The sequence below is a fragment of the Chenopodium quinoa genome, unplaced genomic scaffold (genome assembly GCF_001683475.1).
Source record: "Chenopodium quinoa cultivar QQ74 unplaced genomic scaffold, ASM168347v1, whole genome shotgun sequence".
In the NCBI taxonomy this organism is placed as follows: domain Eukaryota; kingdom Viridiplantae; phylum Streptophyta; class Magnoliopsida; order Caryophyllales; family Amaranthaceae; genus Chenopodium; species Chenopodium quinoa.
Genome location: NW_018745461.1, coordinates 805598 through 825723, shown reverse-complemented (window position 1 = coordinate 825723; position 20126 = coordinate 805598). Strand labels below are relative to the sequence as shown.

General features: G+C 34.8%; 2 protein-coding genes across 2 annotated transcripts; one reads left to right on the top strand and one right to left on the bottom strand.

The window, feature by feature from the left end:
- The first annotated feature begins 3806 nt into the window (after positions 1 to 3806).
- Positions 3807 to 7094, top strand: LOC110714918 (pentatricopeptide repeat-containing protein At4g14050, mitochondrial-like). Its single transcript, XM_021893473.1, has 2 exons — positions 3807 to 6851; positions 7019 to 7094. The coding sequence occupies exon 1, from the start codon at positions 4910 to 4912 to the stop codon at positions 6767 to 6769; it is 1860 nt and encodes a 619-aa protein (XP_021749165.1). The 5' UTR covers positions 3807 to 4909; the 3' UTR covers positions 6770 to 6851; positions 7019 to 7094.
- A 1458-nt stretch (positions 7095 to 8552) lies between these two features.
- LOC110714944 (receptor-like kinase TMK4) lies at positions 8553 to 11860 on the bottom strand. Its single transcript, XM_021893496.1, has one exon. The coding sequence runs from the start codon at positions 11648 to 11650 to the stop codon at positions 9128 to 9130; it is 2523 nt and encodes an 840-aa protein (XP_021749188.1). The 5' UTR covers positions 11651 to 11860; the 3' UTR covers positions 8553 to 9127.
- Positions 11861 to 20126: the final 8266 nt, after the last annotated feature.

Genomic DNA, 20126 nt, shown 5'->3' with positions numbered 1-20126 from the left:
CTCTCGAGGAACAATAATGGTGTTGTTGTGACATTCAACGAAGAATAACGCTGATGTTGATTCAACAAGGTGGTCCATGCTGACATATATTATTGAACGGCTAATTCATCATTCAGGTAGAATAGGGTGTCAATAAGAAATTAGTTAACATATGCTAATCTTATAGCTGTATGTGATGCTCTCACTGAGATTCGTGGTGATCACCCTTGAAGCTGCAAGTAACCAATGATGAACCCTTGAACTTAATATTTTCGTGATGGGTGACCGTCGTGCAGCTGCTGTACGTGGTTGGGTTTAGATGCTGCACATGATGGAAGTTATGATGTAGTAGGGGGAAGGAGAAGAAGGTTTCTGGATGTTGGAAATTTAGGGGTGTGGTTGGGTGGCTATGATAATATTGACCTAGGAAGGCGATAAAATAAGTCTCTGGAAATAGGAAGCTGGGTTTAATTTTCGGTAGTCCTAGTGTCTGAATGTGTGAGGGTGGTAGACTGGTAGGTAGAGGCAGAAAGCTTTAGCATTCCTAATGATGTCAACTATGTCGAAGCTGCGCAAAAGGAAGGCAGGTAGTAATCTTATCCATACTAATACTAATTTGTCACAGGTAAACGGATTTTCTAAACTCAAAAGACGAGATAATATAAACAATAAACTAAACTATACATCAAGATTTGAGGGGGGGGGGGGGGGGGGGAACTCTTTCTAAGGCAATAAAGTGGCAAGAGGTGAAGATTTGCACTTGAAAGGGGAGGTTCTCACAAATTCATTCTTTGAGTATTTACAAACAAGTACTCCGTGTTTGTTACTCGACTGAAATCTTACTCGGACTTGTGACATTATGGTTAAAGAGTAGCAACCATTCTTTAACTTTCGTCAAGAGACTAACTTGGAACAACTCAAATTTACTTGCCAAACTTATCAGTGAGCAGAACTTGACATTCGTTTGAAATTTGGTTTACAGAAAAGTTTGAAGATATTTTTTTAATTTAAAAAAATTGGGGTTAATAATGATTTTATATCGCGATTAACCGATTATATATTTATTAATCGTATTCAGCCAAAATCCAGTACAACAAGCTTAATATAGAAGTACCGAAAAACATCAAATGGAAAATTAGGGATAATCCGGAAAATTCAAAGTCATTATTTATTATTGATGAAAGGATGAACAACTTGTTATTGTTAATCACAGAAGTCAGAAAAGCAAATTATCACTAATTAGCATCATCTTTAACCAAGAACAAAAATATTATACTCTCAGCACTTGAGCAGCTTCCTACATTTGTTCAGTCGGAACATCTGAAAATTTGGGCCTTGGAGATGGGCCAAAGTTGAGCAATTTTTTGGACTCCTGAACCCAAGGCTTAACCACCACCACCGCATCAAAAGTCCTACTAACACCGCCTTGCACGGCTTCAACCTTAAGGTAGTATTTAATCCCGGAAACAACCTGCCTTTGCGCCTCCACCACCTCCACAAAATCCAATGACTGGTTCGATACGCTTTGAAGCGGGCTCGGCTGCTTGCTTAAGATCCCCTTGTTGTACTCCTCTACTGAAAACTTGCCTAGTTCTTGAACTTCCTTGTTAGTTTTTACGTCTTTTACTTGTGTTCTTGCTCCTACCATTCTTCCTCTATGTACTGCATTCACCTTTGTAGTGAAGATGAAGAGTAGTAGTAGAAGAAGAGATACAATAGTTTGTTTATGCATTTTTAGATTTGTATATTTTTTTTGAAGGGATATGAATTTGATGAACAAGTGTAAGAAATGGGAGAAAGTGTCAAAAACATTAGTGTAGAAGGGTATAAATAGGTAGGAGAAATTACGAGAAAAAAAAGGTGAGAATTTCGAGACGTATAATACGAAAGAGTAGGAGATAGGAAGAAAGAGAAGGTGGAAGCATGAACGGTGTGCCGCGTTTGATAATACATGCAAAAAAACAGACATCTATTAGAAAAAACAGCAGTGTGAGTATGAGTGGAATTTTGGACTGTAAGGCTAAAGCGGTGGGGGGATAAACTCCAATTTTGGCGTTACGTGATTTAAATTCAACTCGATAAAATTGGAATGATACAGAGAAGATTACTCCAATAACACTTATTTAAAAGTGGAATGTAGAGATCGGGATTTGGGATGGTTAAAATAGTCTTCCTAATATAAAATTACTTGATCAATAAGTTATAGTGTTATACCATGACTTACAAATAATTGGGACATGTTTTTATTTAGCCAATATGAGCTGATTGATCACTATAATTAGCTAATTGGATTGTTTGGCGGTAATCGAATTTAAAGAGCTTATTTTACAATAAATTAGTAAAAATCAATTCAAATTAGATTTATATTTAGCTTTTCACCAAATACGACTTTAGTCATTGGTAATATAATACGGAGTATTAGTCAAATACAAGTATTGTTACGCAATACAAGCCTCTAATAACAGAAAAATTAAACTACTAAGCTAGTAACCTTTTTTGTCGTGGAGTTGAGATGAACCATGCATTTTTGTTTGGACCTAAATGCTAGCGTGGCGGTCATGCATAGCAAAACGTGCGCTCACTTCACGTGATTGGTGTGAGAGGTGGCGTTTGTAATTGAATCAATCAATCATTTTCTTAGTTTTGGTTTCTTGTATATTGTACGGTTACGAGTACCATGCTCATCCCATGCCCTATTCCCCGCTTCAAAGTTGCTCAACAACCTTATCATTCATCCCTCGGGTGTTTAATTAGGAGTTTTTTGATAAATTAAAACACATAGAGTTGTTTGACGATTTCAAAAAATAATATAGGGTGGGTGATTGGTTAAGAGTTTCTTTTGTTTCAAAAAGCGCTTAACCAAACACCCCAATATAAGAAGCAGAGAAGAGCTTTTAAAAATGCTTTTAGCTTTTTAATTGTTTTAGCATTTAAAAATTGTCGACTTTGTATCCCATATTTCATTGATCTTGGGAAATGAATGGAAGAACAAAGAGCACACAAGTATTGACAAACAACAAATCGAGCTAATGGGGGAGGTAAAAAAGACAACAAAGTAAAAACTCATTGCCCTTTAATTTCTTACCGTTGTTAACTCCAAACAATAAGGGATAGTAATTAATTAATCAATTAATTAATTCAGTTTCAAAACAAAATGTTACTTGACTATTTATAATCATCAAATGTAAAAGGTATTTCAAGGAAACGAAAGAACAATTCACTTGACTATTATTGAACAATTCCTTGAGCCTCTTTTCATGAGCTTCAACGTGTTGTCAAGTAACATCTTAGCTTCTATTGTCACTGGACGTAATGGATGACTAAAACAAATAAGAATGAGATTCTCCAAAACAAATGAGTTTCTCAAAAAATATTTAACCACTTCCATTTCCCATTGTGTACAAAAATAGTCGTATATTGTGATTCTTTTGAGTTGAACCCTTAAACAAGATGGTATTTCTTCACTTTTACTCCATGCCTCACATTCCTCCAGGAATACCTCCCTATATCTCTCTTCTAGTACGTCGTTGTCCATCGTGATTCCCTACAGAGATGATCGGAGATTGATATAGCCAGTATATATCATTTTCCGAATAATAATAGTAGTAATACTATCTATGTTAATTTATAATTGCAATAAAATTGAATTGTGTAAGTCTCACGGATAAAACCCTTTGTTACTACTAAAAATTAACGGAGATAGTAATTAATAATAATCCAATTACAGTTAGTGTTTTGTATATGAATGGATACTTGAATAGTGAAAGTCAAGTTGTAGCGATTAAATAATTGAGAGAGGAGTAAAGGTAAATGACACTGACCTCCATAAAAGTGAGTGTTTCCAGAAAAGGTGCACGGTGTAGGAGCTCTATCAATACGCTATTCCAATTATAATAACCCTCACAACCAAGCTGCAAATGCTTGAGGTTACCAAACAAAGGCAGCTTAAGATTTATTATTGTACCACAAGCTATCGATGCCTACAAACAAAAGAGCAATATAATACCGTCATTGATCAAATTAAATACTAGTGTATCTGCAACTTTGAAATATTTTATACGAAATATCTCACATATAATACCTTAAAGTTACAGATAGAAGATAGAAATTAACAGAGATAGTAAAAAGGTAATTTAAACTTGTTAAAGGATGGATCAAAGATAAAACTATGCATTGTATCTGTAGTCCTTGACATGAGATACAAACTTTGGACATTAGACAACCAGCTGAAAATACCGAATATAGAACCATCGAGATAAAGTTCTACAACATCGACTTGAGCATTGACTAGATTGTTCATTTTGGTGATGGAGTAGATGAACACCGTAGAGTCCACATACGTTAGATGCTCGAGATTAGGAACATCAAGCTCAAACTCTCTCCTTGGGAGCCTTTTAGTCGTAAAACTCGTAAGATCAATCCACGTATTACCAAGAAAATTGATAACTAATCTACGAAGAAATTGGGTACATTAAGCACTTTTCCTAGCCTTAGACTGTGTGCATTAGTTACATGACTTACATCACCTTCAGGAACATAAGAGCAATCTACCATAAATAATTGAGGAGAGTTAACTACGACTCCGCAATCTTTTTGCACCTCTATGTTTCTAGAGATCTCGTGTCATTCCTTCATATCTTACCTTATAAAGTTAAAAGTGGTCTCAATGATCTCGCGTCTTACCATCCATCCACGTCATTTTGGCGGCGTTTTAAGGTGGGTCAACATCAGAAATTAAGTTTAGCTAAATTTATTAGTCACATAAAAATCTTTAATACTAGTAGTAACTAGTAAGGAAATTGTAATCCTCCAAGGTCAAAACTAGCAGCCAATTTTAAGTCTTGAATAATGGATTGAAATTTGTAAAGGTCAAAACTAGAAGCCAATTTATAGCAGCCAATTTTGTAATAAACTCTGTTTAACAAATTTAATGCACCCAAAAAAGCTGAACATCGAATGGTTTTGCTCACATTATCTCCACCAACTTAGATCCTGTGCAAAACTTCAATCTCTCTCCTCTGGCCAAAAACTCCATACCCAGATCACCAAACTTGGTCTCCATCATTATGGCCCAATACCCAACTCCCTTGTTGAAATGTATGGCAAATGTGGTGTTATTGATCATGCCCTCAAAGTGTTCGACGAAATGCCTCAAAGACATCTTGTATCCTGGGCTTCAATTCTTACTGCTTTTAATCATGCTGGTTTTCCCCATAAAACGCTTTCTTTGTTCCTTGGAATGTGGGAGCTTGATAAGTTACTGCCTGATCATTTTGTGATTGCTAGTCTTGTTAGGTCCTGTGCTAGCTTGGTTGATGTTAGGCTTGGTAAACAAGTGCATGCTCATTTTGTTCTGTCACCCTTTTATGAGGATGATGTTGTTAAGTCGTCGCTTGTTGATTTATACTCAAAATGTGGGTTCCTTGACTATGCTAGGATGGTTTTCGATTCGATTAAGGTGAAAAATACGATTTCTTGGACGGCTTTGGTCTCGGGTTATGCTCGAATTGGACGGAAAACTGATGCTGTGGAGCTTTTCAGGAGGATGCCTGACAAGAATTTGTTGTCTTGGAGTGCTTTGATATCTGGGTTGGTGCATAGTGGTCATGGGAATGATGCTTGTAGTATCTATAGTAATATGAGAAGAGAGGTTGATCATGGTGCTGACCCATATATTCTTTCAAGTGTTATTGCAGCATCTGCTAATATGGCAGCACTACAGCTAGGGAAGCAATTACACTGCTTGGTTCTATTGCTCGGGTTTGAACGTAATTTGTTCATCTCCAATTCACTCATTGATATGTATGCCAAATGCAGTGATCTTTTAGCAGCAAAAGGCATTTTTTCATGTATGTACGAAAGAGATGTTGTGTCTTGGACTTCTATCATAGTTGGGATGGCTCAACACGGCCAAGCAAAAGAAGCATTGGCTCTGTACGATGAGATGGTTATTGGTGGTGTAAAACCAAATGAAGTGACATTTCTAGGATTGATTTATGCATGTAGTCATGTAGGTTTAGTCAACAAAGGCCGGCATTTCTTTGATACAATGGTTCAAGATTATGGAATGAAGCCCTCGTTGCATCATTACACATGCCTATTAGATGTTCTTAGCCGTTCTGGTCACCTTGATGAGGCTGAAAAACTCCTAAAGACAATGCCATATCATCCTGATGAAGCTGCTTGGGCTGCTCTGTTAAGTGCTTGCAGGAAACACAAAAATACAGAGGTTGCTATAAGGGTTGCTGATCATTTACTGTGCTTGGGGCCTGAAGACCCTTCTTCTTACATTTTGCTTTCTAATACATATGCTTCTGCTTCTATGTGGGATAATGTGTCTAAAGTTCGCAAATTGATGTCTACTATGGATTTGAAGAGAGAGCCTGGTTATAGCTGTATTGAACTTGCAAAGGAGAGTCAAGTGTTTTATGCAGGGCAGACATCTCATCCTATGCAGGAAAAACTTATTGGTTTGCTTGAGGAGTTGGATTTGGAGATGAGAAAAAGAGGTTATGTTCCAGATACTAGTTATGTTTTACATGAACTGGAGCAGCATGAGAAGGAGAGACATTTGTTGTGGCATAGTGAAAGGTGGGCTGTAGCATATGGCTTGCTTAAATCTGCTCCTGGTACCACCATACGCATAGTGAAAAATTTACGAACTTGTGGGGATTGTCACACGGTTTTAAAATTCATAAGCAGCATCGTAAAGAGGGAGATCATTGTTCGAGATATCAACAGGTTTCATCATTTTAAGGATGGTAGCTGTTCTTGTGGTGATTTTTGGTAGGCACTTACAAGCCGAGTATCTGTATACAGGACGTAATCTACCTCTTCATTGCTCAGGAACTCGATTAAGGAGTATTATAAAGGTTTATAGCAACCTTTTCTTAAATCTTCATATTTATGGTACTCTAAACACACACACACACCATTCCTAACGTTAGTACTCTATCTCTGTGGCTTACATCTTGACACGGAATAATAAATTAAATTCAAACAATGGTTGATTTTGATTGGCATCTAATCTACTTTGCAGGGATTGATCTGTTGCTGTAATGGTAAAGACGTATTTGGCGATTTAAAGAAGACCCTCAAGGAAGAATTTTTTTTTTTTGAAAAAACTCTAGCAGTGATTCCTTCATGTTGCAGATCTCATCTTAAAAGAATTGTGATTGGTTCGTACTTTGGGAAGAAGCGGGAACTATATGTGATACGGTTTTTGCTGAGACATGCATTTGTGTTGGAGGAATTGATCTTAAGGAGAGGACGTGATTATTATGTTCCAGTATCAGATCAAATGACGCTCCAACGGGCCGTGCAGAGTTTACCAAGGGCCTCAGCTAAATGTACAATTCGGGTGCAGGATTCACAGTCCGACACAATTTGATGTAATGAGAGGACGTGAGTATGCTCCAATATCAGTCATTTACTAATGTAATGTGATGTAATGACTTATATAATAGTTATTGCTTCTATTATTACTTTATTCAAATACTACGTATGTAATGGTAATAATAAAAGTAAATTTAAATTATATCCCTATCTCTAAAACAATATGTAATTTTAATGAATATATGTTAGGGGCTCAGGGCATATTGAACTTCGCTTCATTCTACACTAAATCTAATATATATATATATATATATATATATATATATATATATATATATATATATATATAAAGGGGAGTTTTTTTACGAGTTTTTAAAGAGTCATGTAGGATTTAATTATCTTAGCGCGTCATGTTGGATAAATGCCACGTAAGCAAAATTGGCGAATCATATTTTTAAGTTTAAATTAATTAAATATATAATATTATCTTTTGATTTTATGAATTTTATCTAAATATGTAACAAATTTTAGCACATAAATAAAAAAAAATATATATATTTTAGAAAATTCAAACAAATCGTGCATCGCACGAGCTTCATCTAGTAGACATATACTTCGTACTATACATAAACAGTACTTAATCAAAAGTAGACAATATAATACGGTGTTAGGGGTAAGAATTATCCCACCTTGAGTTAGGCGTACCAAGACTATTTTATCTCAATTGAACCACCAAAAATAACCCAAATTGAGCAACTTAAATGAGCACCAATGGAGCATGGGTAACACCTAGTTCAAGGGAGCCTATGTACAAGACGAAGGTCCTCCGTCCAGGATTCGTCTTTGTACACAAAAAATGACAGATTAAGTATCATAATTAAAATTTTCTAACTGATACTTTTCTGAAGTCTCATAAAAATCTCATGACTAAAATCTCATGATCAATAAAGAGTCTTCAATTTTGGGCAGCAACCGTGGTGCTTGTAAGTTCTCATGCGTTAAAAGAGCTTGTAACACGGTATCTCACCTTGTGGCATGGTGGGATATGAGTGATATATTAACTTTTCCCAATATCAAGTGAGGAGAAAGAACCAGATAAAGATCCATAACCTGGAGAATATTAAACACATCAAGAATTGTCTTTCCAGGAATCCAAAATGGATAATCATAAGAGAACCTTCATTTCTTACTATTCGCATTCACAAAATGCACTGAAACTTAAGTGAACTAGCCTTTCATTCACAAATGTCAAGGTAAAATAGAAAACAGAAAATTGAACTATAACAATATTGACAGAAACAGAATATAGTCCAGATTTTCTGACAAACTTGGATGCATATATATGAATTTATGCCTAGAGAGCTCTGTAAATTCCCAGCAAGGATGCCATACTAGAAACTGGATTGATCGGTCACTTTTCTATTCTTCTGTGCGGAAGTGTAAAGGATAATATCGAGTTAGTCGAATTCTCACCCATTTACGAGGTTACTCGTGTTATAGGTACGGTCCATACTGCTGGTCTCTTCCCGTTGATAAAATGTAATGTTTTGGATTATCCCTTGTACTTTCCCATATTATTTCAAGCTACATATTTTTTGATATTCTACTAAAAAAGAGTACAAATCAAAGATTACAAGTCCTCTAAATAGAAACTAACCAAAAAATTACATTATACAGAGTAACTTTAATCTGTCCAGTCAAGTTACTCCTTAGAGCCCCATCCAGCTTCTTTAGTCTATGATGAAGCTAAATAATTGACTTATTCCACAACAATGGCCAACGTAACTTATCAATCAGGATCGCAACACTTTCCTCATCTGGGTCCTGATAAAACTGAGTCGGAAAGTTGGGTTATTGGCTCAATTGATGGGTGTCCATCTGTGTTCAAAATTGCACAGGAATAGTCAGTAATAGCCTCTAGAGCTATTGCACCTCCATGTCCTTCCAATAGTTTCACCACCATTGACATGACAGGACGTCGAGTTGGCTCTGTATGCAAACACCACAATGCAATTTTTATAATCTTCTCAACGTCTTCAACATTTTGCCTTGTATCCTCATTGCATTCGTTTAGTAGATCAAACAACTGGCACTCCTCAACCTTCTGTTTGACCAGTTGGATGAGAGTGCTTTCCTCAGGTTGAGAGTAGTCCAAGTTCTTCCTCCCAAACACTACTTCTAAGACTACAACCCCATAACTATACACATCCGCTATCTCTGTGATCTTTCGACCTAACCATTCAGGGGCAAGGTACCCTCGAGTTCCTCTCATTTGAGTCATTACATAACTTTCATCCTTGTCAAAAAGTTTTGCAAGACCAAAATCAGATATTTTGGCATTAAGGGCGTCATCTAGAAGTACATTTTGGGGTTTTACATCTAGATGAGCTATTCTTTTTTGACACTCCTCATGCAAATACGCCAACCCCTTTGCAATTTGCAAGATGATCTTTCTCTTAGCATCCCATCTAAGGATGCCTCTTGGATTTGCGCTAAAAATCCATTTATCTAATGAACCATTACTCAAGTACTCATAAACCAAAAGTCTGTGTTTGTTTTCAGCACAATATCCAACCAATTTCACTAAATTCACATGGTGTATGCAGCCTATGGTCTGAACCTCTGCTAAAAATTCCTTTCGTCCTTGTCCAAGATTATCCAAACGCTTTACTGCAATTTTTGTTCCAATCCTCAAACTTCCTTCAAAAACAGAACCAAAGCCACCGACCCCAAGTTTCTTCTTAACATCAAAATTGTTAGTTGCATCCATCAAGCTTTGATAACTAAATTTCACAGGAAAATTAGGAGCCAGTTGTGAGAAACTCTCCCCCTCTTCCTGGGATTCTATCCGTTGCCTTTTCTTCCTGTAACACTTGTACATAAACATCATGAGAACAACAACGGTGATCACCACCGCAGCCACTGAAGCATAGGGAATAAAAGAACTCTTTGAACCCCCACCCGACTCAGAAGAGGAGCTTCCCCCAGAACCCGGAGAACCAGGTGGAGCAACATGCTTCCCAATATTCTTATTCCCAGAAACGAGCAAAATCACCCCAGGACTAAAACGCGGAACTTTCCCACTAATGTCATTATTTGTCAAATCAATCTTCTTAAGCTTGGGCAAGGAAGCTAAAGAAGCAGGGATAGTGCCATTCAGATTATTATTACTCAAATTCAATTCCGTCAACGATGTCAAATTCGCAAATGCAGGGGAAATGGTACCCGAAAACCCTTGTTTCGCGAAATTAACACTAACTACACGGTGGCTCGAATCACAGGTCACAAAAATCCAGCTATTACAAGCATCATTACCAATCCAAGCATCAGCTAACTTAATTGGATATCCTAAAGCCCCAGCAATATTAAGCAAAGCAGTAACCTGAGGATCACAATCCCCAGTAACATTCCTACAAAAGTGATTATTTCTCAATTGTACTTCAACAGTCTTAGGAAAATCAGGAAGAGGCCCTTGAATGCTATTGTTATTAATAGTAAAATTCTCCAATTCAGGCAAACTAACAATTGAAGGTGGAAGAATCCCAGTAAACTTATTATCCCTAAGTTGAAGATCAAATATCTCAGTACAAGCAGATAAATCAGGAATTGAACCAGTAAATGAATTAGCATGAAGCCATACCTGAGCTAACTGGGTCATACCCGAAACAACATCAATCGGACCCGTTAACAACCCACCAACCTGATTATTAACCCAGAAATTCTGAATTGCAGACCCGTTGAACGAACCGGGTAAAGACCCACTCAAATTATTATAGCTCAATCTCAAATTCTGCAATCCAGGAAACGACCCGAATACATCTGGAATCGGGCCTTCCATATTTGCATTATTAACATAGAAACTCCTCAAACTTGGAGAATCAGTGAGCTCGGAAGGAAATTGCCATGGCGCAAGGTCTTCATTAAAAGAGAGGGAAAGAGTTTGAAGTGAAAACAACCCAGAAAACGCACCAGATGGAATTGAAGTAAAATTGTTATTATCAAGAAAAACAGTTTGAAGAAGAGTGAGATTAGCTAAAGAAGGTAAAGGGCCGATTAATTCAATGTTTTGAAGAGAAAGAGTGGTGAGTTGAGAGAGGGTATTAATGGAAGAAGGGAGTGTAATTTTCAGAGATAGAGAAGCAAGATTAATGGAGGTAACCCTGTTGCCATTATCACAGTTTACACCTTTCCATTTGCAAAAATCTGTAGCAGAGTCCCACCCAGAAGGAGGAGATGATCCGAAGGCTTTCAAGAAGTCATCCATGGCGGATTTGTCATCAGCAAAGGTTGTAGTGAAACTAAGGAGTGTGAGGAAGAAAAGGATTACCATTTCCATTTGGTAATTGGAGAGAGAGAGGGGAGGAGGAAATGTTTTGGAAAGAGAGGAGAGACATAGAGATGTAGATTGAGGGAGAAGAAGACCGGGAAAGTCTTCCTACAATAGTTATACAGAATATTTGAATTCTTTAACATTCAAAGTTCTCCCAAATCTCATTTTTTTCTACTCTTCAGTCAAAGTATTTGACATTATATATACTTCCTCCGTTTTTCTTTTATTGCACCATAAGGACTTTTACACTATTCACTTGATCTTCTTTGACCATCTTTTGTAATTTATCCATTAGGAAAAATATAGTTATGTGGGATCTAGTTACATTCGTCTCGAAATCTACTTTTCAAATATCAATTTTTTATAATTTTTACAAAAGTATAATTAAAGATATTAATAGCCAAAGTAATGCATTGGCAAACGTGAAACCCCTTATGGTGCAATAAAAAAAGAACGGAGGAAGTATATTTTTTTAATAAATAAAAACTACACCGTACTATTGTTCTACTGTGTACAACTGTACAATATAATACTATTGGTCAAATCGTACACACAAATAATGGAGAATAGTTTAATGAGTATGATTTGAACAAGAGTGTATACTTAAAGTCTATTCACTTCAGCTTAATTTCAATTCAATTTAACTCCTAATTTCCTTCTCTTAAAAAAATATTCATTTCACCTCTATTCAGTCCAGTTCAATCCAATTTAGTTCAGTAAATGTGAACAAACCCTTAAGGTTGAATGGAGTAAATTTTAAGAAAGAATTTACAAAAATAAAAATAAAAAAGGGTAATGTTATATGTAGCCCTAAGGCCTAAGGGTTATATATAAGCATTAAATATACTCTGGAAAATTATATAAAATTAGGAATTCATGACAAAAACACATGTAAATCAGTGTTATTAGTGTTTATATTTTGATGATTTCTTAACTTTTTACGATTTTCAAATGTAAATTTAATGCTTATATCATTATATGTAGCCCTAAGGGCTATGCATAATATTTTCCAAAAAAACCTAAACTATTCTTAATTTAATAAAAAAAAAATTTTAAAAAAAAACTCCAACAAATAAATAAGTGATACGGAGTAGAACAAATGATAAATAAGTGTCTATTAACAACTATCATAACACTATTCGGGGTATTTTGTAAATTAAATGGGCAAGTCTAATAATTTTGGATATAATTTGGATTGTTTTGCAAAATTAATTACCTACCCTAAAATCATGTAGTGTGATCTTTGTATTTTTTTTTTTTTATCACTATATCATTAATTATTACACATAATGACCATCTTTAAAAGGTTATCCTTATAAAGCTAACAGTAATTTGACACAATACGTTAGAGTAAAACATCATCCATTTTTTTTATGCAAATGAGGGGCTATGCCCCGGGAAAAAAGCATAAAAATAAAACTATACAATAATTAAACGTGGCAAGGCCACCCCAACGATGTCATCATGAAGAATTCGGCCTAGTTCAATAGGTGGGAATTGAATCAACTCTGTATTGTTGTTCTGGCGACACCTTGGTTGGCTAGCCAATCCGCTGCTCTATTTGCTTCTCGATAAATATGTTGCACTTGCACTTGCCAACTGTTGTCTTCAATAAGCTGCTTACATCTTCTGATTATATGAAAACCTTGTCCTCGGTGATTTTCTTCATTATTAAAATCAGCCACTACTACTTGACTGTCTAATTGAACTTGAACCTTGGCTGCTCTCATGCGTTTTGCAAGCTCCAACCCATATTCAATTGCTTTCAGCTCTGCCATAAAGGCATTACAATCTCCCAGCTTCAGCGAAAAAGCGTGCAGCATCTTACTAGTAGAGTCACGTATTAGGCCTCCACCTCCAGCTGGCCCAGATGCTCCTCTAGCTGCTCCATCAGTGTTCAATGCTAGCCAGCCAACTGGGGGTGCTTGCCACTTAATATAGGCTTCTGTTCTCACATTAGTAGTCTGGTTGCTGTTGTGAATATCCTCTCCTAGCACACGCCATACTTCCTCAAATCGAGCCAGCAAAAACTGATTAACATCAATTGGAGTTTCTTGAGTACGATCAAACACAACATTATTCCTCCATCTCCAAATCCACCAAATGGTAATTGCAAAATACGTAGGCCAAATCTCAGGGGACAGATCACTTCAAGTCTGGACCTTAATATTCCTTGCAATCCATTGTTGCAAATTACCATGAAAAAATCCCGGGTTAACAGCAGGACCTCCAATTTGCCTCCACACTTCTCGAACAGCTCTACAATCACGCAATGCGTGCAAAGTAGTTTCTTCATGGTTGTGGCAAGTCAGACACCAGGGGCTGTTTGTCAAATTACGCTTAACACGATTAGAATTTGTCATTATGCGGTCATGCATAGCCAACCAAAGAAAGACCTTTGCTCTTTGTTGCACTTTTAGTTTCCATATGAGTTTCCAAGAACCATCATCACCTATATCGTCCTCTTTCTTGATAATTTGCATAGCTGATTTTATTGTAAATTTTCCTTTCACACCATTCCCCCAATAGAGCATATCTCCAACTGAAGGGTCTTTGCGAAGAGCATGTGCTTCAATTAATCTCAAGATGTTAGCCGGTAATAAATCTGCAAACATGTCCCATTTCCATCCATTCACATCATCCCACAATTCTTCAACCGTAGCACCATCCAAGCACTCTGGAATATCCATGATGGCAGCAGCCTTAGGGGACTCGGCATAGCCCAATTATGGTCCCAAAAAAGAGTTGTGGCACCATTATTAATAGCTACCCTTGAGCCCTCACTTATATATTTAGCATTTTCCGAAATACCCTTCCATACATTAGACATATTTGCCTTGGATTCGAACATATCGATGTCGCACCTCCCCTTGCAATATTTAGATCGAAGCACACGAGCCCATAAAGCATTTGGCTCCGTCAACACCCTCCAACCAAGCTTGGTGAGAAAAGTCGCATTTAATTGCCTTGAAGATCTTAACCCAAACCTCCATGTTCTTTAGGCTTTTGAAGGCACTCCCAAGAAAGAAGATGTATTTTACGGTGCTCTTCATCCCCTCCCCAAATAAAACGCCTCGTTTTTTTATCAATCTCATCACAAATCGAACGGGGAATTTTTGCCGTTTACATTGCATAGGAGCTCATAGTGGTCAGAGTAGTTTTTGCCAAAGTGATTCTACCAGCTAAAGAAACATACTTTGATTTCCATCCTGCAAGTCTCCGGTCAATCTTCTCACAAAGATAAGCAAAAGTATCTCGGGTCACCCTACTTGTGAGAGTGGGCATGCCAAGATATGTTCCCAAGTCATCAGTTTCATCAATCCCCAAAGCATGACAGATAGGAATAATTTCTTTCGTACGCATACTTTGAGAAAAATACGTTCTTGATTTGGAGTAGCTTACCTTCTGCCCGGATGCACTACAAACTCGTGCCAAGCATTCTTGAATAACAATTGCTTGCTCAACTGTTGCCTCTGCAAATAAAATTATGTCATCAACAAAACATAAATTCGAAAGCTTAGGACCGTTTCTACTAGCATAAATAGGCTTCCATAAATTCTGAATAATTGACTCCTCAATAAGTTGATTTAACCTTTCCATACATAACACGAAAATATACGGTGATAAAGGGTCACCTTGACGAATGCCACGTCCCGGTTTGAAGACTTGTGTAGGCTCTCCATTCCACATTACCCGCATAGAGGAGGTAGTGATGCATTCCATAATAAGATCTAACATAAGGGGAGGAAACCGAATCTCATACAAAGTATCCCGAATAAAATCCCACCTAAGCCGATCATAGGCCTTCTCAAAATCTATTTTAATCGCCGTAAGACCCTTTCCACTTCTTTTATTTCTCATAGTATGAGTAACTTCCTGAACGATGACAATATTGTATGTAATTTGTCTTCCGGGAACAAAACTTGTTTGAGTACAAGAGGTTAAATGAGGCATCATTGGCTTGATTCTATTCACTATGGTTTTCGTAATAATTTTATATGCCACATTGCACAAGCTAATGGGGAGAAATTGAGAAGCAAGCTCCGGATTATCAATCTTTGGAATAAGGACAATAAAAGTCTCATTTAAATTTTCCGGGAGGCCATTACCATTCAAAGCATCAAGGTCCACCTTGTACACATTTTCTGCCACTAAGTCCCAATGTTTCTCATAATTAACTTGAATTTTGTAAGATTATATTAACAAATTTTACCATTCAAGATGAGCAGACCACATTAGTTGAGATGAATTGTTTTTCATGGCTTCTTTAATACGAGTATAGTACTGGGTCCAAGAATGAAAAATGTCAAGGCTTCATGCCAGCCTGTAATTTGACTTTCTTAAACCTCCTAACTATTACTATATTAGCAAAAGTCAAAAGTTTTGGAGTAATAATATTCCAGCAAAAGATACATTCTCACTAGTACTATTACTATACTCTTATAAGGGAGACCTCCTGGTGCAGTGGCACAATAAGTCGCCTTGCATCCTCGAAGTGCGAGGTCTCATCCTCACTAGTGACAAATCCCACTCCCTTATGTTTCCTGTGATATAAACCTTCGGATAGGGCTCGATTAACCTTATTTAAAAAAAATATATATATTATACTCTACTTCCCAAAAATTGTTTGTATATTAATAATATAAATATTATGAAAAATTGGATTTAATAATCCTAAATTAGGCCAATTTTCTTTAAATAATCTCGACTTTTGATTATTTTTGAATGATCCTAATTATATACAATATGAATATTATTCCAAATTCTATATTTATATGAGTAAGTTTTTTTTAATTTGTTTTTAGAAAGAAACATGGGTCTAATAAAAGTTTTGGTTAATTAATCAAGAATTCAAGTTTAATTGAAATTAAAGTAAAAGAGTTTGATCGGGAAATGAACAAAAAGAAAGAAAAAAATGAAATATGGTTCTATGTTCATGTAGTTCCCGATGTAATAAGTATTGTTATTTAAATTTATATAGTGTATTTTTTTTTTATTTGGTTGATTTAGGATATTAATTTTTAAAATTATTCCAAATTCCTTTATTTTGTTTTGAAATCTGTCTATTAACTTGCAATTCTTATGTGTAAGGACATGTTCATCCTCATGTTTATGCACTTGACTTGACTATTGAAGAGATGGTGAATTTTATAAAAATTTCTAATCATCTGCATCGTGATCTTGTTTTTCTTCTATATGTTGATGTATTTTAAATAAATTATGTTTAATATTATTTTATAATATATACAAACAATTTGTATTATTAATTTCTATTTATTTTTGTAAAGCTATGTTACGGAATTAACCATTAAGATATGACAATGATATACTTTGTATATGTTTTGTGAAATAAAAAAAATTATTTATGTCGATTTATTTATTCTAATAGAAAGTTAAAATTAGTACATACCTTTTGTTTTTGTTAGTCTTTTATCATATATTATATAACTAATTTAAAATTGATTCAAAAAGGTTGGCTTAATTAGGAGGGATACAATTGTAATTTTGTCCTATAAAGTTAAAGAAGAATGATAAAAAAAAAACAAAAAAAAAAAAACAACTATAACAAGAGATTTGATGTATGGAGTTAGATTTTTAGAGAAAAAAAATTCAACATTTTAGATTTAGTAAATTAGATTAGTAATGATTTAAGTATGAGAATAGATTGTGTCTAATGGTTGTATTAAAATTTGAATGTCATTTTATTGTTGTTCAGGCTCTAATGGGTTGTGACCAAAGATAATTTTAAAATTTCAAAGTATGTTTGTTGATTAATGCCTTAAAAATAATTTGAAATAATATGTAGATTTAATTATTACAAATCTTTTTTATCAATATAATACCAAATATATATATATATATATATATATATATATATATATATATATATATATATATATATATATATATATATATATATATAATAAATTAAACTCTTTTATTTGATTGATAAATTGCATCTCTATACAAATTAGTGTAAGGATTTTCATTTGAATTTTTATATAGATGCAATTTACCAATCAAATAAAAGAGTTTCTTGAGGTAAGATATTAGGGCAAGTTTCTTTCCATTGTTTCTTTGTTATCTAATACCCATTCCTCATTACATCCCTGCAATTGGTTTCAAAAAAAAAAAATTGTCCCATATTCCAATAGTAGTACCGAGTGACTTACAACATCATCAGGTAACAATTGTAAATTTATATTTTCTGCTGCAACAATATAAATAAGACCCTTCTACAAATAATTTAAAGACAACTAAATTATATAAATATAGAATTTGGAAATATTTATAATGTATACAATTGAAATAATTCAAAAATAATCAAAAGTCGAGATTACTTAAAGAAAATTAGCCAAATTTGAGATTATTAAAATCAATTTTTCTTAAAATATTTATATTATAGATATAAAAACAAATTTCGTGAAATTATTTATAAATTAACAAATTAAGTGAAATTAATTATAAATTACCAAATTATGTATAAATTCATAGATATATTGTAATCTTTCTATTATTTTTTGGGGTTGAATTTGGGGCATGGGTAATTAAACGGCGCGGTTTTCAGCTTATGAACCTAGTTTTTTTTATTTTTGGGAAATTCTCTTTGGTAACACTATATTTCTCAATTTTCTCAGTGGTAAATTGTAAAAATTCTTATTATCTTTGGTAAACTCTAATTAGTTATAATTTTCAATGGTAACCTTAGTGAAATAATTTTTATAAATTCTTAACCATGGTTAACCTTTTTTTTAATAAAAACAATATGAAATTCCAAAAATGCCCTAACTTAATAGCCTCAACCAATTAAAATGTTTTTTTTACAACATAATAATTTTATTTTATAAAAAATAAAAAAAAACCCCACTTTCTCCCTCCACCAGTCTGCCACTCCACCAGTCGGCGACAATACCCACGAATCCTGGCTTTCCCCCAATTCGGCAGCCATTGGAGTCCCCACACACGAAACGACCCCCCTTACCATATCCCCCACCCTAACTCGACCACCTTGCCTTTGCCGGATTGCCGCCTCTTCCTCCCTTTCGAAACCCCTGCGCTCCAACATTAATACCACACAATTACCCACAACTTAAAACGGCAGCCCATGTTCTTCATCCTCACCGTACATCACGAAAAACATCATTAATTTCAAGAACTATAAGCCGTTGATTTATTTAATCATTGAATCGTGGCCACTCGTACAAAGCTCAACCGCACCCCTTACCTCCCTCTTCTTCTCCGATCTCTCTTTCTCTCTCCTTTCCTTTCATCAGCCATTCTTTGGTACCACACACAAATTTGTTGTTCGGTGCGTCGAATTCAGTAGTCTTCTAGCGGCGGATTTGAGGAGGAAAGACTAGGTTTCTAGGCGTTGTATTGGGTGTGGCGTCAGGGCAAGAGATGAGAGTCGCCGACGGGAATCGTTGAGAAGGATACTGTTTGTTTAAAGGAGAGAGAAGAAAGGGTGGTCGGGTGGTGTGGGCGTTTGGTGGTGGTCCAGGTGGTGTGGGCGTTGGTGGTGGTCTGGTTTGGTGTTCGGTCAGAGGAGAGATATGAAAGGTTTGATTTTTGTTTTTTTTTTTTTTATAAATTTAATTATTAAAAAATAAAAGAAATTAACCATGGTTAGTGAGTTTATATGAAAATAGCTATTCTCTTTGGTAATCATAAATTTGAGTTTACCAAAGATAATAAGTTTTTTTGCAATTCACCACTGAGAAAACTTAAAAGTTTAGTGTTACCAAAGATAATTTCCCTTATTTTTCTATAAGTATTGGTTTAAAAACGTTGTTATTATTATTATTATTATTATTATTATTATTATTATTATTATTATTCTCTCATAATAAATAATTCAATTTTAATAATTCAATATTTTTTCATGTTATAAATATTATTAATTATTTTAAATACATTCAAGTTCACATATAATTATGTATAGAACCGCTATCATCGTTAGTGGTTCTTTGTTAAATAAAATTTTTTTAAAAAAATAATGAAGCTTCTACCAATTCTACGGGCAAATACAATTTTATCTGTCAGATAAAATATTTTTTGTTAATTTGGTGGCATTTCTCTAAATATATCGAAAAAGTGGTCATTTATTCATTATCTTTGGCGAGCTATCCAATTACTGTTTGCAACTTGCATTTATTGTTTTGTGAGGAAATTACACATGTACCCCTCAACTAGTATATAAAAGGACATATATACCCCTCCACTAGTACTTGAAAAGAGGATTATACCACCGGACAATATGGTGAAAATAAGTTTTTATTCCGATGCAAATAGGGAAGTAATTTACGCTTAAATAATTTTTAGAGAAATTGTTTAGAATATTCTCATTTCTATAACCATTAAATATTCATATATTTTTTTTTACTAATTTAATGATAATATTCAAAATTTAAATAATTGCATTATAAGAATACATGTTTGTAAAATATATATATTACAAGCCTGGTTAGGTTTTTTTTTTTTT